Source organism: Typopeltis vanoorti, chromosome 12 (genome assembly GCF_054136105.1).
Source record: "Typopeltis vanoorti isolate ZY-2024b chromosome 12, IOZ_Tvanoo_1.0, whole genome shotgun sequence".
Taxonomy (NCBI): domain Eukaryota; kingdom Metazoa; phylum Arthropoda; class Arachnida; order Uropygi; family Thelyphonidae; genus Typopeltis; species Typopeltis vanoorti.
Window position 1 is genome coordinate 56,694,442 of NC_143560.1, and position 25,625 is coordinate 56,720,066.

At 33.9% G+C, this 25,625-nt stretch overlaps 1 protein-coding gene across 1 annotated transcript in view; it reads right to left on the reverse strand.

The window, feature by feature from the left end:
• Nucleotides 1–3,110: 3,110 nt before the first annotated feature.
• Nucleotides 3,111–25,625, reverse strand: part of LOC150100808 (sodium/potassium-transporting ATPase subunit beta-2-like) — a 100,964-nt gene continuing 78,449 nt past the window's right edge. Inside the window, exons 5-6 of the mRNA XM_090401475.1 lie at nt 21,780–21,893; nt 3,111–5,188 (exon numbers count right to left, since the gene is read on the reverse strand). Of these exons, the coding sequence (XP_090257601.1) occupies nt 4,949–5,188; nt 21,780–21,893 (354 nt within the window). The 3' untranslated portion in view covers nt 3,111–4,948. The remainder of the gene's footprint in view (nt 5,189–21,779; nt 21,894–25,625) is intronic.

Here is a 25,625-nt window from a genome sequence, read left to right on the forward strand (position 1 = left end):
TGTTTTTTTGTGGTGAGGATGAAATTTTTTTAATAAAGCAATTTTTTATATGTAAATTTATTTATTAATAAGTTCGTTATTACTGATTAGAAAAAAAAGTTTTTTGTTTTTTTTTTTGTATATGCAGAACCCCCACTTTAAATTTTCACCGGTCGCCACTGGAATAATCAAATAATTAATTTATGATAGTGTTACACAAATCGATTAGGCAGAAAGCAGAAATTGGATGATTTCTGAAAATACCCAATTTTATCACCTTAAATAGTTTTGTTTTATGCGAGTCTCCTGCCTGAAGCAAATGGTAGCACTATTGTATATTAGTACCTTAGTGTTGCTAGAAACTAACCATATTTTCCACTTCAGGTCTTCAATATGCAGAATAGTGGTTTTGTACTTATGAAATCACCTAAAATCATTCACTAACATCCATGCCTACTGTAGGATTTGAACCTACATCTTTACTGGTTGGAGCAGAAGCATGAATTAATGAATGGCTAACATGGAAGTAAAAAAAATAAATCTCTTTATAACAGAATATTTTTCGCATGTTTATCTAATGTTTTAAACTGTAGCCTTCACCTCAAACTGTCTATATAAATAATTACAAACTGTTAACAAGTTTGTAATTATTTCTGTGCATCAATGTTTTTATGAGATTGATTTAACAATATTTTTTCATGTTTTCTTATGATACATTTTTATAGATGAACTTGTTATTGTCATACTTAATCTTTTAACAAATTATAAAGTAAACAGTTTTTAAAAGAAAACTTAGAGTTCTTGATTTGCATGGTGTTGATTTATACAAATTTTGATTTGTGATTAATTTAGGCATGTTTTAGTTTATGCAGTCCAAAATAAACCCCTAAAGTGTATAAGAAATTATGGCAGTTTTTTCCAAAAAAAAAAAAAAAAAAAAAAGAGTAGAAAAGACTCACAACTCAATGTCAGTCGTATATAATAAGTACGCATCATCTCATAATTCATTTCTAACACATCAGCCTCAAGTTTCTAGGTGACTTCATAAGTGAACAGGCATTCCACATGTCAACAAGAATGCTCTTTCTCTGCAAGTGGTAAGAAATAATTCTATAGAGATAAAAATGGATGTTTTTCAAATATACAAAAAAAGAATAAAGAACTACTGATATTCATGCACCTACAATGAATAAAGTCACACAATTTGCAAGGCATTGCTAAGATAAATCACACTGTACAGTGTTTCCTTTACAACTCACACAAAATATGTTAGTTATTGAGAGGATAACATAGGTGCTCCATAAGTGGATTGAATATCATAACTAGTAAGATATGCTTGTCAGCTTGCTTACAATTCAAACAAAGCTACAAAGCATGTTTAATGATTTCGCAACCTGCAAAAGTTAAGGTGATGAATTCATGGCATGCTCAAAATGTTTTTTCACACTTCAAGAAGTATTGTAGTTTACATAATGTCCAGATAAACTTGAAACATTTTTTGCCAATTAATTTCTTTTCTATGTATTACCCACTTATATTTACTAAGGGAAGGTCATGTTTTAGCAACTTGCTCACAGTCTATAATAATGCTACCATTGAACTAGACAAGGGGAATGGATACACCATGATACTTTTGGATTTTGCTAAGGCTTTTGACAGAATACAGCATGGAAGACTTGCACAAGTTGGAGAATATGGAATTGGATTATGAAATATAAGTGTGGATAAGAGGATGGCTGACTGGCATATCAAAAAGTGGTGGTGGTGCAAGTCTGCAAGATTTAAGGTAACTAGTGGTATACCACAAGGATCAGTCCTTGGTCCACTGTTATTCAATCTGTATATTAATAACATTGGGAAGGATTTGACATGTGACATACAGCTATTTGCTGATGATGCAAAGATAGGGTAATCAAGAATGCAGCTGATCTTTCCACAAACAGATACTCTTGGGGGTGGGTGCTGTATTTTTTGATGCACAGTACTTGCAGAATGATTGGAATAGGCTGGAATTGTGGGCATGGGAAAATGGATGTCAGTGAATGCAAAGTGATGCACTTTAGTGCAATTAGATACTCAATGTCACATTATATTGGTGGGATTATGCTAGAAGAAACTGATCAGACTAGGGAGCTTGCAGTATTAGTAGATAGTAAGTTGAAGTTTAGGGTTTAGTAGCAAAAATTGCATATACAACTCAAAAGATAATCACAATGCTGAAACGAACTTTCACATGTAAAGACAAGGATGTCATTTGCCTCTTTACAAGGACTTGATAAGACCTCAATTTGGGCTCTTGTGCAGATCTGGTTTCCATTGTGATTCTGATACAGTGGAGAGAGTGCTAAAAATGATATCAGGATTGTGGAATACTGATTATGAAGACAGATTGAAAATTTGTAGGGTGCAGACACTAAGCAAACAGGAGCAATAGAATTGAGGCTTACAAACTTCTGAAAGGGTCACACAGGATTCAATTGATGGAATTTTTCATTTTATGGAAGGTGGGGAAAGGACAAGAGGAAGGAAGGACATCCCTGGAAGCAGAGAATGAATGCTGCTAAGAAGGGGTTGGGGGCTAGATTTTTCTTTCATAAGGTGGTGCATGTGTGTAAACAGTGTGAATAAATATGATGGCTGGTGTGTAGTATGTGGTCTCCCTCAATGAGTCTCTGACTCCCTCTCTCTCTTAATATTGTATTCTGCATTACTTGAAATTTTAGTGATATTGGATAGGCTAATATACCCTCTAACCAAAACATTTATCTTATATGAGAAAAATCTAATTTACATGAATTTGATTTATTCAGTTTTTAGGAATGCATTAACTATGCAAATCAAGAACTCCCTGTATGTGTATTCAGATTTTAAAGTTTACATTTAATCATTGGAGCCAGAGAAAAGTAAAAGGAACACGAGAAGGAAAAGAGTATCTTTACCATGTGTTATGCAGTTTTTAGGAATGCATTAACAATGCAAATCAAGAACTCCCTGTATGTGCATTCAGATTTTAAAGTTTTACTTTTTTCTGGCTCCAATGATTGAATGTAAAGGAACATGAGAAGGAAATATTTTCCCTCCCTCTATTTTTCTGGTTATGTTGTTTTCTTTGAAATCAAATACAAAAGAAATTTATCTTTATCTTTTATTAACCATTGTGCACTCTACAAACAGAACTGATCACCACAGCATTACCATCTGCAAGTTCCCTCACCCCATTTTATTACAATCCTTAAGTCAACAATTCAGTTATGTAACTGTGAACATTTTAAATTTGGAAAATTACTCTGCTGCTAACAGAATGCTAGGCAATTTTTTAACATGTATTTTCTGCGCAATTCACAAGATTTTCTTAGTTTCTAAGAAGGTTTTTTTTTTTTTTTTTTGCAATAATGCATATTCTATGCTGACTGCTGGTCAAAATATGTCCATGAGTAAGTAGTCTTCGGAATGCTGGAGGCTTCCAACAAAATCCCACTGCTGATTATGTTAAAATTCAGATAATATGCTAGGATCCCTCAACTAAAACTGCCAGACCCTGAGTAAATATGCTGCATGACTATTAAGAAAATAAAAAGTGCAATGAAGAATAATAACACGATCAAGTCAAAATGAATGTCTTGGCAGTTCTGTACATAGCATCGTCTAGAATTGTGGCTACATGAAGTACACTGAATATGAACAATGGATTTTCAACGTGTTAGTATCTTCTCTTTGTTTGTCATGTTTGTTTATAATAGACATGCAAGCGCTGCATACTAACTACAGTCAGTAGGAGGCATTTGATGCTGAGATGACTAGGGAATATCTACAATCCACAATATAGTGGTAGTGAAACAAGTTCTTGCTTTTACATTTGATGTGCATTGCTACTATCAGTGTACATAAATTTTCCATATTTTTTTAAACTGATGATGTGGGCTCTTATTATGAAGGTATCTGAAGCAATTTACATACTCTCTCTACACAGCTCCAAATGAAGCCAATAACAGCTTATAAATGACTATACTACAAATTCTTCTTCAAAAAATAAAATACTAAATAAAATATATATATATATATATATATATATATATATATATATATATATATATACACACACATATATATATATATACCTATGACCAAACAGTCAGCAGTTTTCAATAGCTTTTGTTTTAAATCTCTAATAATGAATACCCCTTGATTTACATTAGATATCCTGTAGACATTCAAGCCAAAAATATACCACAGAAAACTTAGCTTTTTCTTAATTTACAGGTTACCTATAACATTAGGCAACTACAATCCAAGATTGGAATGCAAGAATTAAAAAAAAACTGCTGCCATTGAACATCACAAAATTATTCAACATTATTCACATAAAAAAAGTTAAAAACTTAAAAATGAGACCACTGTTAAATTTAACAGTATTAGTTGTTTTTTCTACTAAAATAAAAAAAAACTATATAAGTGTAAATAAATAATGCCAAGAACTGCTTTTTTAAAACCTTCTTTGAAAGGTTACAAAAATAGATCTGCAGTTCTCCAATAACAAAATTAAAAATACATAGCAACAAATAAAAGTTGAGGATTGTCCCTCGTTAAATGGTATGATGGCAGGAGAAGTTTTTTTTTTCTTCCACAGATTTAGGCTTGTTTTAAAAGATAACAATTCACATGATGAGAGGAATATGAGAAGCTAAATGAGAGAAAAATGAGGCAGTGTACATGTGATACAATACATGTGTATTTTATGATGTGTATGTGCATGAGTAGATGTTTCATGGTCTGCATCAGCTATGATAAAATGGGGATCAAGTAAAAATAAAATGAGCAAAAAATATCTAAGAGAAAGAGGGAAGGGGATGGTGAGCGAGCGAGAGACACATACATATACAGACAAGGAGGGAGGAAAGAGAGAGAGAGAAAATGGTGGATGGCAGAAAGATATGAAAAGAAAATATGCTTAACTAGAAGAATAAAGCTTCTAATCCACTAATAACTCAAAATGCACACTGCCCATCCTTTCCATTCTGTCATGCCAAATATTTCTGGCCCATGCCTTGCATTCAACATTAATCAGAACTCCTGTCGCAGGTTTCTCAAAATGGACTAAGACAAAAGGAGAACGATAACCATCCAAATTGGTAAAAGGAAAATAGTGATTTAAAATGCCTTGATCAGGGTAGTAATTCAATGGACCTATGTTTTCTTTGTCTGCTGGGTTCTGAAAGAAAAAATAAGATTTATTATATAAGTGAAGAATTGTACTTGCACTATATATGAACTTTATTTTATTATACTTTTATTCTTAATTAAAAAAAATAAAAATATAGCTGTCAGTTATGAATTAATCTGCATGATATTCAAATGTGTCAATTTTAATCCACTAGCTGATATGCATAAGGAAATGAAATATAACAAATTTTTCAGCATGCAAATGATCGTTTATCCTATTTAAGTTTTTAATCCTACTATTATGGCAAAAAGCATAAACAATCTTAAGTTTTTCTTTGTGAGTTTTAATTTATACCATACAAATATTTAAGTAAAGTAGTGTCTTCCATTTACATGAAAGAACGATATAATGATTATTAAAATCAAATATTTTTAATTATCAAACTCCTGACTTATTATGCTCAAGGGACATATAGAATATCATGATAGTACTACATGACAAGTTATATATTATTACTAATTTCCTATTAACAATTTTCTTCCAAATTAACCTGTTATCCATGAACATTCCAATATTATCAGATCTTATATTTTTGTCTTCTAAGGCACTTTTTACTGTATCAATCCACCTTGGTCTTTCTCTGGGTCTTTTTCCTACCATTCTGGCAAATAACACTTGCTTTGCTAATCTTTCATTTCCCATTCTGTTTAAGTGATGTTAGTAGAGCTAATCTCCACCTGAGATTAGCTCTACTAACAATGAATGCTAATAATGTCAAATTCTTTCCTAATATCATACTGCCATTGATGCCAAGAGTTTTATTTCTAACCCAGCTCTCAGATCCATAAGTTAAAATTGGTTTGAACACTGTCTTGCATATGGCTAGTTTAGTGTTTTGACTAATCTCCCTTTTATTCCATATAAATTTATTCGATTGACTTCCTACCATACCAGCTTTGCTAATTCTGCTGTCTATTTCCAAATTTAATTTGCCATCTTCACTAAAAATTGTGCCTAAATAGCTGAAATGTTTTACTTGTTCTATAAGTTCACCATTCAGGATACAACGATGTTTTCAATGTTTCTGCCCATTTTTATTGTCATTGTCTTTTTAATGCTGATTTTCATACCAAATTTATTACAGCAGTTATTCAATTTAGTCAGGGATTCCTACAAAATTGTACTGAATTTATTTAAAATAAAGAGCCAATAGGCTTCATTTCGGCGATGTAAACCTTATTTAAATTAAGGGGATATTAAATCCCACATTGTTTTAAAACCAAATAAGAAACTCAAAGATCGGAATCAAAGAGTTTCATGCTGAATATAGTAACTATAAAAGTATCGGCGACTACTAGCATAAGCTAAAGCACGTAGTTCAAGTACATAGTACAAACTAGGGCAACTCGCAGCAAAGGTGGAAACTCTGAGTTTCTTATTCGGTTTTAAAACAATATGGGATTTAATAGCCCCTTAATTTAAATAATGTTTACATCACCAAGATGAAGCTTATTGGCTCTTTATTTTAAATAATTTATGGGTACACCTTTTTGACAACTCGTATAGCAGAGTATATAAGTTCTTTTTGCTATACCCTTAGTATTATATTTGGTCTAGCTACTCACTGATGAGATATCAATAAAGACTGAAACCGGTCTGGGTAGTGACCTCCCACCATAACATAATGTATAACATCATACATCTCCTAGGAGATGGGTTTTACATTATGTGAAATACTAAGAATAGCGATCAGAACTTTCTCATCTTTGCTGCGAGTTGCCCTAGTTTGTACTACGTACTTGAACTATGTGCTTTAGCTTACGCTAGTAGTTGCCAATACTTTTATAGTTACTATATTCGGCATGAAACTCTTTGATTCCGATCTTTGAATTTCTTATTTGGTTTTAAAACAATGTGGGATTTAATATCCCCTTAATTTAAATAATGTACTGAATTTATTTATTAGTATACCTCTTGCATAAAGCAAAAAGCTGACATTAAGATCTCCAATTTTGATATCAGGTTTAATACCACTTTCCTTCAACATCTGATCCATATAGATGATGAATAAGTGAAGATAATGTGCATCCTTTTCTCACACCTGATTTAATGAACTATCTTCCTGAACTCCTTCAATTCTAATTCCTGATTGACAACTCAAATAGAAACTATGCATTTTGCTTGATATAATGCCCCATTGACACCATATAACTGGAATATTTTGAATAGCTTTCCTCTTAGCACTTTGTCATATGCCTTTTCCAAATGTGCAAAACTTAATAAATACAGATCCTTGTTATATTTCCATGATTTCTCAACTGTTTGTCAAAGTGAAAATCTGATCCTGACTTCTGTTTGACCTGATCCCAGCTTGTTCTCAAAACTTCACCAACACAATATTTTTAGCTGTTTTTCAAGTATACTTGCATAAATTTTACCAGGAACACTCAGTAGGAAAATTTCTATAACTATCAGCTTTATTTCCTTTTTCATAGATGGGTACTATGAGCACCCTACTCCAATTATCTGAAATTTGTCTAACAGATAAGTGTGTTGACAGTCATTCATGACTTAAGTTTTTAACGGTATTAACACCACCAAACAATTTAATCAAAAGATGTTTAACTGCTTATATTTTGCTTAATTTCAAATCAGCATCATCAGAGCACAACACACTTGTACACGCGACAGTGAGTAAGTAAAAACAATAAAATTGCAGTGTACAAAAGATCTAAAGGTCCTTTTTGATTGTTGATATTTGGTCCTTTTTACTAAAAATGAGACATTTAGACATTTTCTTTGGATTTTATTGGACCATGATTTTTTTATATACATATATGTATACCATCATCAACGAGTTTCACCAGCTTGGGTCTGTCTGGCTTCTTCAGGACGAGAATGGTTACATTAACATTAAATGCTACAACAGAAGAATGCAGTAATGACCTCAAAAAAATTAAAAGCATAAAGTGTGGAGAATTAATCATTGTTAATAGATCGCGTTTTATAGTTTCTCCTGTAATTGTTCTGCTAAACATAGTGAATTTATTAAGCTTTTCCAAATGTCTTTTAATATCAATGCCTTGATTTCTATTGGGATGTCTCCTGTACGGAGTACCACTGCAGCTTCTTCAAAGTTTCTACATTTGAAATCTTCTTCAATGTACGGCACGGAGCTGTTGTCCCAATCAATGGAATGGTTCGAAATTGAGAAATGATAGGCTAATCCTGAGGTGTCTGTTCGGTTGACATCTCCGACATGTTATTTTTTTCGGATTTCTAGGCTTCCTGATGTTTGGCCTACATAGTTCAGTCCACAGGAACATGGGATGTTGTATACTCCTGCATATTTGTAGAAAAATGATGCTGTCTTTAGGAGATCTTAACATGTGCCATGTAGTTAAAATAGGTTTAAAGGCAACCCTGATGTTGAAAGACTTCATGATTTTTGCTATTTTGTTGGAGACTGAGCCTGCATAAGGTATGACGATGTGTACTGTGTCACTGTGGACTTAGAGTTTCTATAAAGAATCTAATTATGTTTTGTGGATAACCATTTTTGGATAGAGTTTTTGATATGAGTGAGAACTCATCAAGTAGATCTTTTTCTTCTGTGATGATATTTATTGCTCTGTTTTTGAGCATATTCATTATGTTTAGCAGAAGTGAATTACGTGAAAAGCTATAAAATGCGATCTACTAACAATGATTAATTCTCCACGTCTTCTCTTAATGTTGTGCGTCCTTTTCAATTTTTTTTAAACTGATTTTAAGGTCGTTACTGCATTCTTCTGTTGTAGCATTTAATGTTAATGTAACCATTCTCGTCCTGAAAAAGCAAGACAGACCCAAGCTGGCAAAACTGGTTGACGATTCTAGATTCATCAGAGCATAACACACACTTGTACACACGACAGTGAGTAAGTAAAACAATAAAATTGCAGTGTACAAAAGATCTGAAGGTCCTATTTATGCCCTTTAATGTTGAAAAAAAAAAAAAAATCATTACAGCTATGTGGGAGTTGCCTTAGGATGACAGTCTCCCAAATTTTTGGCAAATTAATGCAACCATTACTTGTTCAGGTTAGAAGAATTCTTCAAAGCCATTGCTGACTCAAAAACTAATCTTTCAGATCTGTAATAACTCCTAAATAGCACATTTGTTTTCTTCCATCTATCCTGTGTGAAGGAGTATCCAAAGCATGGTCTGCCAGTCTCTAATCTTGCAAATATTCTAAACAAAGCTACACCACCAAAATGCAATATACCACGTAATGAAATAACTGCCTTAAAAAAGTTATATAAGAATAAAAGTATTATCATTACAAAAGTCAATAAAGGAAATGCTACAGTTATCATGGGTCAAGAAGATTATAACAAAAAAAAAAAAAGCAAGATCTCCTATGTGACGGTTCCATGTACCAAATTATAGATCGAGACCCCCACTATGTCTCAAAGAAAAAATGTCTGAAAATTATATAAAAAAGTGACACTTCCTGGCCCAAAGAAATCATCAAAAAAATAAAACCAATTTGGTACTGCTATAGGTTCCCTCCTCTAGCAAATGTTTACATGGAACACTTTGAAAACAAAGTACTTACCACAGCTACATACAAGCCACTAGTTTGGTTACGTTGTGTAGATGATGCATTTGCCATTTGGTCCCATGGACAAGACACTTTGGATGCATTTGTTACTTACCTAAACAGTCAACACACCAAAATCCACTTCACAGTAGAAAAAGAATCTAATAACAGTTTACCATTTCTTGACACATTAGTCACCAGCCTTTCAGATGGATCACTATCTTTTTCCATTTACAGAAAGCCAACACACATAGGAAGATACAACAATCACATCATCATCCAGTCTAACAGTATGACATTTTAAAAACACTTGCACACAGAGCCAGAGCCATTTATTCTAACGATACAGCTCTGACCAAAAAACTCAAATATCTGCACCATACATTCATAGCCAACGACTACAATCCCTACAAAATAGATAAAATACTACACAGCCCCATTACACCCCCCCCCCAATACATAAGAGCACAAATGACCATCTCTGTTCCCTATGTCAGAGGTACATCAGAGAAGATAGACAAAGTACTGATGAAACATGGCCTTCGCACCACTTTCAAACCGCATGTAAAACTAGCAACTCTGATCCGCTCACCCTTTAGCACACCCAGGAGTGTATGTTTGTCCATAGTAGGACAGTGATTTGGCTTACTATGGACAAACAGGAAGATCAGTTAACATCCACCTGGAAGAACATAAAAAATACATTTGCTACTATTACTATGGCAAGTCAGGACTGGCAGACCATGCTTTGGATACTCCTTCACAGAGTATTAGATGGAAGAAAACAAATGTGCTATTTAGGAGTTGTTACAAATCTGAAAGATTATTTTTTGAGTTCAGCAATGGCTTTGAAGAATTCTTCTAACCTGAACAAGTAATGGTTGCATTAATTTGCCAAAAATTTGGGAGACTGTCATCCTAAGAGCAACTCCCACATAGCTGTAATGATTTTTTTTTTTTTTTTCAACATTAAAGGGCACCATAAATAGGACTTTTAGATCTTTTGTACACTGCAATTTTATTGTTTTACTTACTCACTGTCGCATGTACAAGTGTGTTGTGCTCTGATGATGCTGATTTGAAATTCAGCAAAGCAGTTAATTAAACATCTTTTGATTAAATTGTTTGGTGTTGTTAATACCGTTAAAAACTTAAGTCATATCTGACCCTCTGAATTATGTAGTGCAGCCGCTGTAAAACTGTTATACCTCCGTATTTTTGAGCATTTCTGGTCGAATATCATCATTTCTGCTGTCTTTCCACATTTTAAGTTTTTGAAAGCTTTTTCTATTTCAGGTTCTATATATATATATATGTGTGTTACTGTGAAAGACCGATATCTGGCAAATGTCGATGTTCTCCGGTGAATGTCAGCATTCACATAGTCGCTTGGCATATGTACGAAATATTTGCTAAATATCATTATTTCTCACTTACACAGGCAAATGTCAACATTCAGCATGCACTGATGGTGAATGTTGAATAAAAATATTTTTATTACATTAAGACAAAAATGCAACTTTTTAATATATGATATATGTCAAAATAGGAGAACGCTTAAGTAACAGCACATGTAAATAAGCTGTTGAACCTAAAATGAACAGTACATTCTAAATCAGAAAAGAAAATAATACCAATAATAAACTTACACATAAATTATGTGATTAACGTTTTACAGTCTTATTTATTACAACAACTTAAACTGTTATGACACTTTGAATTGCACAAGAGTCCCTTGCTTTTACAACTGCATTTAGTCGTGGAACACTTCTTTCGTGTCGACCCCCACCAGAGCGTATCTGTGCTTGTCAACATATACCGGCAATGGTTCGAATGTATAATAATATAACCAAATATTCAGTCTTTCACCGACGTATTTGGTATGTGTCGACATTCACCGGAGAATACTGACATTCTCTAATTTCGGTCTTTCACAGTAACGTATATATATATACCCAATTGCATTCCTGTTAAGTATTTTCTACCGCCATGTGAGAATTATTGTATAAGGGAGGATGAAGAAGAGGCAAAAAAAGAAGAGCAAGAGGGTGAAGTTTGTAAGTCTGCTGCCACACTATGATAGAGGCAGACTACAAAGGCGTATTCATTAACTTATTGTTGAATAGCTAATGAATCAATATGTCAGTTGAGAAGAAGGAATGATGTACAGTTTGTGAACCTATGGCCTGAGTTTGATGGATGGAAAACTTAGTACAATGCTGCTGGACTGCACGTAAATGGATTCAGAGTTAGGTGTGGAAATGCAGTCAAGCAAACTAAAAAAAATTAGGGAGGCTGCAGGTATGTGTGTGTGCGCGAAAGCTCCCATCCCATACATGAAACATTTAAGTCTGGCACATGAGGTCTACTCAGTAAACTGTTTCGGTCTATCTTCCATCTTCTGTAACTGGACAGCCAGAGCTTTGTTTGGTTTACTACATGTCAAAGTGGATGTCTACCCTATTTCTCCTGTGCATCACTGTCCTTTTCTCATTGACCAATAATACTGTCTATAGTTTTACAAATGACAGTTCGCTCCATACCTCCTACTCATTTAACAATCAAGCAGTGTTCAGACATCTCAAGATCAACCAGTGAATTAAACCCTTCTTCAATGAGATAAGGATAACCTTGCCAGTGAATGGTGTCTTTTTATGAGAAAAAAGGCATGACTGCCTTCTTTTGGTACCATTTCCAAACACACCAGTATTCTGTCCCCTCCAAAAAAAAGACTCACTTTTGTTTAAAGGAAGAAATAGATGGCTAGGGATAACTTATCTTTAGCCATATATTTCTTCCTTTGACTTTTATCAGCTAACGCCTTTTTATTCCCGTATACGGAGAGTAGGTGAGACCATTTAGCCCTATCTAGCTTTTGGAGACTGAGTGGGCAGTTCAATCTCTACTGGTACCAATCAGAGATAGATGGCCCAAGGCTATCACTAATTAAGCGGTACGCAGTGAAGAGAGACAGCTCAAATGTGTCGCCATCTCGTGGTCCCTAACCCTAACACAATATATTTAATGTCTGAAATAATGTGGGTTCTACGGTCGATTTTCTTGAGTTTACGGGACGAAAAACCCGAGTTTCCAGGAGGAAAAACCCACTTGCCCGTGCCAGAGATCGACTAACTCGGGAACCGGTCGAAAAAAGGCTTAGAAAAATTTCCTCTAGTCGCCGACTAGACTCGAAACTAAGTCTTCCTTCGTGCGGCCAAGCACGGTGGTGTGCAAACGCCACATCCACTGAGCTACACAGGCTTTTATTTAATTCTTAAATTATTAAAGCAATATTTGGCTTTAGTTTATGGAATATTTTGAAAAAAAATTTCTTTAAGCATGACTTTCCACAAATCTGTATGACTGCCTGCATTGATATGTTCTTCATTTGGCCAGCATGAATGTTAAAAACGTTTTAGCACATTGTTAACATCTGGTTCTCTAAGATCTCTTTACTTTAAAAAAACAATAACTATTTTCTCCTCCTTGTCATTAGTAACTCAGACATTAGTCAGTCTGACAATGGATCCATTATAAGGATCAAATGTCAGCAGAAACTGACATAGGTACATCCATCATCATTCCTACCACCACTCCCTCTAGCTATAATATGGCATTATTAAAAATAGGAACTCCCTGTGCTCAGTTTAGTAACATGTGAGAAACAACAGAAGTGCAGGACTGCCTTAAGGGGTGAGGTATGGGGACTTGGTGGACCCTGAGCTGCTTATGGTATCCATGAAGATCCATAAGTAATTTTGAAAACAGTTAAATCTAGTCAAGTAAAAATTACATTGGTAAAGGTGGGGAACAACTTCCCCAGGAAAGGCAGTGTGGCAAAGGATGAGGATTTCCCTCAGAGGCTGTGTGGACAAAAATGTTAGCTATATATGTACTTCACCTCCGTGGAAGAAGCTGGAAACCCACTATGCATTATTCCAAGATGTTACAGCTAAAGGAAAGTTTGATACAGGTCAGATTAGGTCTTTGGAGCCTCATTTGTATCAAACTAGAAGGAGGAAGGTTAGGATAACTTCCAGAAGTCACAAGAATGTGGACATTGAAATTACCCTTCAGGAATTTCAATATCTAATACTGTAACTTTGAACTTGAGGAAAACTATATTAGTCAGCAGTATGTAGTGCATTGTTAAGAATGTAAGCAGCAAACTGCAAAATATTAAAGAAACAGAAGAGATGAACATTACTATCCTTAGAATAAGCAAAGTTAGCAGGAGGATCTGGAGAAATAAAGACAAGTGTGGCCAGGGTTCTAGAAATGCAACTCAAATCTACTAGCCAGAAAAAGTTTACTTGCCCAAGCAATCAATCTACTTTATATCAATAGTAGGTAATGTTAAAAATAAAAAAAAAAATGTTATGCTGACAAAAGAAAGTAATATATTCCTTAATTTTCAATATACATTACATGTAATTATACAGAAACAAACTTTCCTTTAAGGTGGATTTAAAATGTACACCAGAAAGAGCTCATCACAACTCTGTTATCTTTCATTTACTGTTCATAATAAAGGATGAATTTATCTAAATTATCCATAAACAATAATTTAACAGGGAAGATAAATAATAAAATTTACAAAAACAAGAAAATAGGTAGCACTCAATGTGGAGCGAGACTTACGGTGCACTCACAAGACAATTATCGTACAACGATGTCTCTGCCCAGGCTTTGGAAGTTTGTGTAAGTTTAATACTGAAGTAAATGAATGCATTGTTTAATATTCATTTACTGGAAATAACTACAATTTAATTTAAGCACATATATGATATGGGAAAACATACATATTTAATCACATAGTTCAAGTGTGCAAGATTTACTGTTTTCAAGTAAAGCAGAGCAATTACTACATGTAATGACAAATTATTTTTCACGCATCACAACAAAAAGATAATCAAAAATGTGATGCACAGTGGGGCATGCAGGGATAAAAAGAACTGTAATATTGCCGTGAAAAAAAGAAGGGATTTTTAGCACTCAAAAGTGGATATTTATGAAGTCTTTAATGTAGAAAGAAAAACTATAAAGTTATCAATTATTATGACAATGACAACAGAACATCTGTTAGGGGAAGAAGACATGGCAGGTTGTTTTTAATTACCATAAAAAAACAAATGGTCTTTTCATGTAGAAAGAAAATCAAGTTCTGAATTAAAGGCAGGAAGAAAATGATGATGATTAGTTCAAGTTACGACTTTTAGAGATAACCAACAACTAAAATTGAAACTTTTTCCGTGATTCTTTAAAAGAGAATGCTGTAGTGTTGGAATTAAGGATTTCGGACCCAAAAGTTTTATTTCCGACTCTCTGGAAATAAAACTTCTCTAATGAATTCATTGGTAGCCACCCATATTTTAAGAAATATCTTAAGAAAAAAAAAGTGTAAATTATATGAAAAAAATAATATATTTTGAATGCATTTAGAACAAGGCTGAAAATTCACTCATTACTTGTTTCTGAACTCTTGTGTAGCAACTGGAGTCCTGAGTGTGTAACTGTTTTGAAAACAATTAAATCCAGACAACAAAAAGCATACTATAAATATGTTCCTACTTGAAATCATCCTGATGGTGAAATTAAAGGTTGTATGGAAAGACACAAGCAACATTAAAACAAGTAAAATCAGATGAGTTCCTCATAGTAATGGATTATATGAATACCAAAAGTAGGCAATCTTTAAAAGATACCTGTGGCATAAACAACCAATTGCATGATAACCACAGTAATTAAGTTTAATGAAAGTACAGATATGTCGTACTGAAAATAACAGTACACCAGTGTGTAGAAACAAGCAAATCAAAGAACAGGAATACAATTTGCATACAACAATCAGTTTACCAATTAAAAATGACTGTTGCAAGCTAGAAATGAATATATTAATAAATAATATCGAAACTATTTTTGATGTTTACATAAAATGAGAATCTTCCAAACTTTTGGAAGAAAGAGAGACAATCATTCCGATTCAGGTCATTTTATGTAAACATCAAAAATAGTTTTAATATTATTTATTAATACACCCAATTCTCCATTTACAAGGTAGATTGGTTGCAGAAAAAAACATATAAAAAATACAGTGCATATGAAAAAATAGAAGAATAGTTCCAGATGTGAAAACCCGATATGAACAATAAGTTATTTTCAAACAAAACATGAAAATCATTGAATAAAACTATTTAATTTTAATGGATTTTTATTTTATTTTAAATACTTATTTAAAGTATATACATATGCATCTTTTTTAAAGAAAATAGTGTGTCACTAATAAAACAGAAATTTGAAAAGGCTCAAATACACCACACATATGGTTATTAGTTAAATTTTATTCGCCATCACTTTCTGACAGTAGCCACATTCTTTTGTGTGAGACTGGAATAAAATCACTTCCATCACTTTGGCCTTCCTGTTCGTACTGCAATACCAAAACATTTTCTTCAGTAAAAGAAACTAAATTAGCATTAATTTCCAATAATTCTGAAGGTTGATTTTTTTTTACCACGAACTCTGTAATTAATCGTTGAGATCCTGCTTTGACTACACCTTTGTATAATTCTTCATATTGCACCATACATGACTTCAGTTCACATTTAAATTGTTCAGCTCGTTCAGTATTTGGATCATGTATAAAAAAAATGACTTTACAATTTACTAGTCATTTGAAGCCATTCTTTAATTAATCCTGCAGTGAGTGGAATCTATTCATCTTCATCACTTTTTTCATCAAGATTCTCAAGGACAGCTATTATTTTGTCATCACTAATAACCTTATCAACCATCAATTCTTTAATATCTGCAGACGAAAAATCATCAAATCCTTCTCTGCCAACTGCATGTGCTAATCTGATGATATTCAGATATTCAGTTGTATGCAAAGGTACAGGATTTTTCTTTTTTCGCACATTCTGGCCAAGTAGCTTTCCAGCATGCATTTAAAGTTGATGGTTTCAATTCTGATAATGCCAACTTAGCAAGTTGATGCAATCCAAAATAGAAAATTTCTTCCACACATCAATCAATTATCCTTATCTACTTTATCCAAAATGCATTGGAATGCTCTTCTTATGTAGTAAGTTTTGAAGGTAGCAATCACATCCTGGTCTGGTGGTTGTATTAAGGATGTTGTATTAGGTGGCAGAAAACAAATTCCACATTCAGGTGTTCTAAAACAGTAATCCACACCTTTCATTGCCTGTGGTCTTAGGGATCGATTAATGAGTAATGGTTTTAATATGCGATCTCCTGAAGCATTGCTGCAAAATAATAGTCACATGATCCTTAGCTGCTTTAAAGCCACCAACATTGTGATTTTGCTATATAAGTTCTACTTGTCATTTTTTTCCAAATAAGGCCGGTTTCATTGGCGTTCCAAACTTGATCAGGAGTGTAGTCACCATTTTCAATAATTTTAGACAGTTTAGAAAGAAATTCCCTAGCTGCTGGCCAATCTGCAGATGCTTCTTTTATTTTTACATTATGAAGCACGTTATCTTTTGAGAAATTTTGTAAGCCAACCTGTGCTTGCAGAAAAATCACAACTATTGCTTGATGTTGTTGGCTCCTTTTCTTGAATCTGTTTGTACAACCGTAATACTTTCTCTCTGATGAGATTTCCTTCTAAAGGGATTGCTTTTTACAAGCAATCTTCTATCCACATCACTTGGGCCTTTTCTATCTTCACTTTTATAAAGTCTCTCGTATACGATGACAACTTGGCACCTAATTTTGTTCCATAAAGAACAGATTTTCTAATGGCCTCTTCATTTTTCTTAATTGTTCTCACAGTAGTTTCATTCAGTCCAAAATATTACCCTAGGGATGCTGAACCTTCTCCAGCTGCTAAATGATCTAAAATTTGGATCTTAATTTCTAAAGAAATAGCTTTTCTTTTCTTCTTCCGTCTAATTGAATTATCTGACATCGTGATTAATGGGGTAATGTTAAGAAAATATCTGAAAATAATCGATAATTAATTTTACTAATTTGATACTACGCATGCAAAACTTCAAAATTTAATAGTTACCTGTTTAACTCTATTGCACGAACAAAACACAAGAATTGTAAACATTTCAAATTGTAAACAAGAAATGATTGTTTAGCAAACAGCTTAACTCCTTCCAAGCACCTTTATATAGGCGGGCCTCCTGTAACGAACCAACTTAACTTCGAGGAATCAGTATAGCACCTTTCTGCTTCTAGGAACCAATGGCAAATGAATGTTACGGATCATCTGTCAGCTTAACTTCGGGGAATTGTAATTACAAAAATTGATTTTTTTTTTTTTTGTTGTCACTACAATTGTCTACATTCTGTAGCGTAGAGTAATCCCTGATATTTAAAACATCAAGAAGGGTTCTCCAAAATTCAAGTTTAAGTACATATGTACCATTCTAGAAAATGATAATTATAATAGAAATATCCTTTTAAGGTCAAAGCTGTAAAAGGCTGTATAACTGAGAGGAGACCTCCAAATAGCCTTTAAAGGAATGCGGAGAACCGACCAGGGCTTCTGACCTAATGTCCAATCCTCACCTTCTCGTGGTGCACCCTGTTGGGTATCTACTTGGATACTGAACGAACGAGGATGGGCTGGCAATTTGGGATTTAGCCGACCAAATTGTATTCTTATTGGTTAAACCAAAATAAAAAATGACGGTACAACATGACAAAATTTCATTCCGGCTGGGGCGTCACCTGGTTAAATTAAACAAGGCCCCCGTTGTTTTTGCCAGGGAACCAGGGCGAACAGCAAAAAGTCAGCTACTGGAACAAATCTGAAAACAAACCCCAACTCAACATCACCAGAGTTAAAGATCGGTACTATCAACGAAAGAAGCCTGAATGGCAAAGAAATGGAGCTAGCTGAGGAATTAGATAAGTACCAGATTGACATAATAGGGGTGACAAACAAAAAAGACCAAAACTGGTGAGATCTTTCTGAGCAATAAATACAAAATGTTATATTCAGGCAATGACAATCAAGGAAAAGAAGGCATAGCCATAGTATTCAACACAAAATACGAGGCTAATCTTCTTGAATGGCAGTCAGTCTCAAGTAGAGTAATGTAGGCAAATATGAGAATGGGGAACTGGACAATGAGACTTATTTGTGCCTATGGTCCCACAGAAGGTTCTACTAAGGTAGAAGTGGAGGAATTTTTTGAGGCTTTAGAAAAAGCAACTGACACAATGAAAAATGAAAAGTTGGTCCTTGTTGGGGATCTAAATAGCAGAGTAGGAAATGATTGTGAGACATACAAAAATATTTTGGGAAAATTTGGAGGAAAAAAACAAAGCTAATAATAATGGCAAATACCTGTTGGATTTCTGCTCAGGACATGGACTGGTTATTACTAACACCATGTTCCAACATAAAAATGTGCACAAATTCACATGGAGAGAAGAGGCAAGAAATAAGAAAAGTCTCATTGACTATGTTATTGTTGATAGTGATGTTTTCTCCCTGGTGCAGGACACCAGAGTGCACAGAGGATTTAAAATTGGAAGTGATCACTATTTAGTCTTGAGAAAGATAAAATTGAATTTCATATTGAAAAGAATAACATGTAAGAAAGTTTTAAAGCAAATAAAAGTTGAGCAGCTCTCAGATGTGAACTGCAGACTAAAATACACAAAGATTATTGAAGAAAAAAATGAAAGAGTTTGAGAACAGGAATCAAACCTTGGAGATTCAATGGCAAACTCTGAAGAAAACATTGATTGATTCTGCCAGGGAGGCATGTGGTGAGGTTGTCTGTAAGGATAAAAAAATCAGAACTCCATGGTGGACACAGGAAGTTAAAGATGCAGTGAAGGAAAAGAAGAAAGCATATCAAAAGTTCCTCTCAAATGAGTCAGCTTGTGCTCTTAGAGAATACAGAGACAAATGCAAGAATGCTAAACACTGTGTAAAACTAGCTAAACAAAAGTCATAGGAAGACTTTTGCAAGAATATAGAAAATAAATATCAAGCAGGTGACAAAATATTTTGGAGGTTGTTGAAGAAGCTTAGGAATGGAGAAAAGAGTGCTGTAAAAGGAGTTAGAGATGATAAAGGTGACATGAAAATGGGAGAAAAAGATATCCTTGAAGTATGGAGTAATTACTTTGAAAAACTGCTAAATGAAACAAGCAGTGATGACAGCACAGTGGTAAAAAAACACTGACCAGGCATGCAGTCAAGAATACATATCCATACTTGAATTAGAATAAGCCATCAAAGGCTTGAAATGTGGAAAGGCAGCAGGAGTAGATGATATTCGACCAGAAATGCTGAAGTATGGTGGTATAAGAGTCTTACAGTGGCTGCACTGCATAGTTCAGAAAGCCTGGACAAAGGGACGAATTCCCGATGATTGGAGTAGAGCTCTCATAGTACCCATATATAAAAAGGGAAATAAAACTGCATGTGAGAATTATAGAGGTATTTCCCTACTGAGTGTTCCTGGCAAGATCTATGCAAGTATACTTGAGAAACGGTTGAGAAGAATTGTGGAGGAAAAGCTTGGTGAAGAACAAGCTGGATTCAGGCCAAATAGAGGCTGTCAGGATCAGATCTTCACTTTACGACAAATAGTCGAGAAAGCATGGGAATATATCAAAGATCTGTATTTAAGTTTTGTCGATTTGGAAAAAGGCATATGACAAGGTGCCAAGAGAGAAGCTATTCAATACGCTGCAGTTATATGGTCAATGGGGCATTATATCAAGCAATACTTAGTCTTTATTTGAGTTGTAAGTCAGCAGTTAGAATTGAAGGAAGTACAGGAAGATGGTTTAATGTTAAATCTGGTGTGAGACAAGGATGTACATTATCCCCTCTGTTATTCATTATCTATATGGATCACATTATTAGGATATTAGGAAAGAACTTGACATTGTCAGCATCCAGGAATGCATTAGCAGAGCTAATCTCAGGTGGTATGGTCACTTAAACAGAATGGGCGAGGAAAGATTAGCAAAACAAGTGTTCTCTGCCAGGTTGGCAGCAAAACGACCCAGAGGAAGACCAGATATAGGTGGATTGATACAGTACAAAGTGCCTTAGACGATAGAAATATGATCTGATAATGTTGGAGTCTTGACAAGTAACAGACTGATTTGGAGGAAAATTGTAGATAGGAAATTAATAATGATGTAATTTTTTTCATGTAGTACTATCATATCCTGTACACCCCTTGAGGGTACATGGCAGGAATTTGATGATGATGATGATATCCTTTTTAACAGAACTGAATTCAAACAGAAATTTTAAAAATAAGTGCTATTTAAACAATGTAAAATCAAAATATACAGTGTAAAAATAGAATTGCTTCTGTTTTTCTAAACCATGTTATTTCAAAATAGTTTAGAAAAAGGCTGTGTAAAAAGAGAATTAGCTGTATATTAATTTCTAGCTCAAAGCAACCATTTTTAATTGGTAAACTGATTGTTGTATGTATCTTGTATTCCTGTTCTTTGATCTGCATAAGATAGAAAATTGACTTTTGTAAAGAAAATGATTTAACAACTGCAAATACTTGGTACATAAACTATCCAAGAGAACCAAATATATGCATCGAAAACTCCTGGAGGAGACCTAATAAATAAAATATCAATTTTATAATGAATAAAAACAGGTTTAGAAACTCAGTAAGACAACTTAAAATTTATCCTAGTGCTAAATGTGACTCCAAGCACAACCTGAATAGCAGCCACAATCTTCATAGAAATAAAATTATGGAAGTTAACAAAGAGTATTAACAAAAACTTAAGATTAAATTGAAATGAGAAACAGATTTCAGATTCAGATAAATTTATAAAGGATGTTAGTAAACAATGGTGCATGCCGTGAAATCAAATGATTTCACAAATAGGTAATCTAATGTGTTCATGTTAGGCTGGGTTGAATCATCTAGTACTGTACTTAAACTAGATGATTGGGGGAAGGGGGGGATGTGTTTGTTTCAGGACATTAGAAAAAAACCAATTATTGAGGGAAATCCTATATTTGGTTGGTATATTTAAATTACTTTATATATATATATAAAGCATATTACCTCTCCATTGCAGCTGATGTAAACTCGTTTTGGATCATACTTCTTTTTTATGCTTTCTGGCATATCTTCTGGCAATGAATTATTATCATATGGTTCAGGTTTCCATCCATAAATCTATCAATGAAAAATAAAATATGACATAATAAAGCATGCTTGTAATTATGACATATAATAATAAAATAGGCTTGCAAGCACATTTTATTATTTTTTGTCATAATAAAGTTCTTATATATATATATAAAAACAGCAATTTTTATTATCTTACATATAAATAAGCTAAGATGTTGGTAGTTATTCATCTTATGTGTAATGGTATTAAACACCAAGAATGGAGAATGCTATAATCAACATTCTCCAAACCTGAATGTGGTTGAAGTTTTATTAATAATAAGAGTTCAGGATCATACTTCACTGAAATGAATTATTATAAAACAGACTTTGATAATTCAGCTAGAAAATTTAGCTAGCTAGGTAGTTAATTAGCTAGATGAGAGCAGATTTTGTGGCAAACAGTGAGCTATGTTGTGAAGACTAAATCTGAAAAGAAATATTTATGTATCTAATATAAGCCATGATATCTCTGTGTGCAGTTTATGCCACTTGTTCCATAAAGAACAGATTTTCTAATGGCCGCTTCATTTTTCTTAATAATTCTCATGGTAGCTTCATTCAATCCAAAATATTTCCCTAAGGATGTTGAACCTTCTCCAGCTGCTAAACGATCTAAAATTTGGATCTTAATTTCTAAAGAAATAGCTTTTCTTTTACATATATTACATCTATCTACTCATTTAACAATTTTACTTTAATACATTAAACAGGATTACTAAATGATGATTAGATGAAAGTATTGAGCATTTAATTCCATTTCCTGAACAGAAATCTAACATGGAAAATTTTCCAGAAATAATATCTGAAATCTAGTAGGCGTGTGTCATTATTAGCTCTGCATTTTCTCCACATTTCCCACATCTGAGAATGATTTTCTACTCTGCTCTAAGTCTCCAACTTAGCCTCTGATATTACCCATCTTCTCTAATAATTCAAATAAACAATTGTTTCCTTCCAACTAAACTCTTCCATAGGATCACAGGCACAAATAAATCTCACTGTCCTCATTGGTTCTCATTCAAAAAGTTTTATTGTCATGTTTAGTGTTGAATATGACAACTACGCTATCCATTTCTTGATTCTTTTGGCAAAATATATTATATATTCATCTGAATTTCTCCTTATACAGAAATATGTCATGTTTTGGTCTTAGTGTCAGTAAGATATGGCTTCAGTTGCTTTGGCTATAATTCCAAAACACCACTAATTTACATCAGCATTCATATTTCTCCAGTTCTATTGAGGATGATCCCTGTAGCCGACTTTTCAATGTTCAGTCTGGTCTCATTATGAAAACAGTAGGACTTTATTAATAACAGAGAAGCCCCAGCTAGCATAACAATCAGATTATGTTTACCACCATGAGTTTCAGCCAATACAGAATTCAGTTTGGTTGACCAAGTCAACCCAATACTCAGTAATGAGATGCATAACTAGAAAATGAAGATTTGACAATGGATCAGAATCAGATTCCAGGTTAGTTCTCTGCATTCTTTAGAGGATATCTTACTTCCATAGAGCCTATAAACTAATCTGGGATCTGATTAGTATTTGAAATTATTGGTGCCTGCATAGTTTGTGGTCACTGTTTGGCACAGACAAGTGGAATTTTCTCTCAGACTCTCTGGTTTTTAAACTGACCACAGAAATATGTCAGACATACTTGTTAGAATTTAAGACTACAAGGTGGCAACATTTGTCTTGGGTTGTGCCTATGAAATTACTGATAGCCCTGAACAGCTATCAATAATGACAATGGATGGAGACTGGCTGCTCACTGTCTTTCAAAAGGTAGGACTAAAAAGACTTTTGAGAATAAAAAGCATTAGACAGAGGATTTTAATTCATGAATTCCAAACACAGCAATTTTCAGTAAAATTTTGGAGAATTTTATTCACAGTGGACAATTGTCCACATTGACACACACTGAATGTACCAGCAGGAGAAGGGGAGGGGGGGGTCAATGTTCAGAAGTTGCAGTAATATCTCCATCATGAAGATATGGTGATCTAGTGACAATATTAAAAATAATAAAATGGAACAACACACAATATTAAAAAGTCTATCCAAAAAAGTGTCCAGATAAGATATACTTCATTGTCGATATGTATGCATTGTTATGAAAGTGCAGAACATGCCTATGTAGGTTTTAGTAAAGGAAGTCATAGTTGCTGGTCACTAAATGAGGTTACTTTGGTTATAGAGAGACAAAGCTAAAGTTTTGTGGGGATTTGCACCAAGTACAGAGCAATGTGTTTGTATTTACATTTCATTTTACAATGATATTAAACAACATGATGAAACTGTCGAGAGAAAAAGTACATAATTGAGTTTGGAATGATCAACATCGGATAATAGAAGTATGTCAGAATTTTATAAGCAAATGTAACTCCATTCTAATCAAATAAAGATGTGAACACAAATGCATTTCACTCACTGGCATATAGTGCAAGCCTGGTTGGCAAAGTGGTTAGCATATCTGCTCTCCAGCCAAACGGCTGCAGGTTCGAATCCCGCCATGGGTATGGATGTTTGTGATTGTCTGTGAAAATGCTAGTGGTGGTGGGCAGTAGATGGCATTGGTGTAGATGATGATGATAGTTGTGGTTAACATAGTTGGTGGAATGAGTGGTAGAGACTGAGAGTAGGTACCTTCCCTCAATGAGAATAGGCTTTGGACTCCTTGGAGGTGCGACATAGTAATAATAATATAGTGAGCATTACAGAGGGTGTGCTGCAGTAAGGTAACATTATTAAAAAAATTAAATTTGTATAAAAAAACTTGCTTTATTAAAATAAAAAAAAGCCATTCTATTTATACATCAGTTCAATGCTTTGTTTCTGAGATATAAACACTATGAAACTTAAATTTAAAAGAGACATATAGTGTATGTCTAACAGTTTTAAAATCTGACTTTGTATTCTCACTTTGAAAAATGGATATATTTCCAATGTTGGAGATATTTTTATCTCCAACATTGTCCCCCCTCCCTATTATCGAGAAGGATAAAAATATATGTTTAAAAAAAAAAATACACAGGTATCTAAGAGGAAACCACAAGGACTAATTGCACCACACTTCTTGGCTGCAGATTATCTACTGAATAGAACTAAGATACCCGTGCTGTTTTCAATAGTGAACCCATATATAATAAGAACCCATGCAAATTTCAATAGTGTGCATGCACCAGCTTGTGTACTGCATAATCTCCACTCACCTTGAACAATTAAAATTGCAAGCTGAGGCATTGCCACAGACTCTGCACAGGGAAATGCATTATTCCCTCTTCATATATGACTAATCAATGGCAATGCTTGCCTTTATAATCAGTCACCCTCTGAATGTCTTGATATATGTAACAGATCATGAAAATTTCAAATAACTGCTCAAAATTTAATTTCTTCGTTATATAGAAACAGTGGGTATAAGATCCAACACCATTTCAAAGCTGAATATATGTAGATTCAGAAGTTTTGAAACTTTGATCAAAGAGGTTATGAGAATACAATCCTCAGCTTGCACTACTTAGACACGAATGCAACCCAACAAGCATCTGTATATTTGCCTTCTGTTAGTGCATGTCAGCCCAGTGAAACCTTCATCAAAATGTACTAATAAATGGCAAATATACAGATACTTGGGTAGTGCTTATGTCTTAAGTAGTGCAAGCTAAGACAACTCAAATGGCTGAGAATTGTATTCTCATAACCTCTTTGGTCAAAGTTTCAAAACTT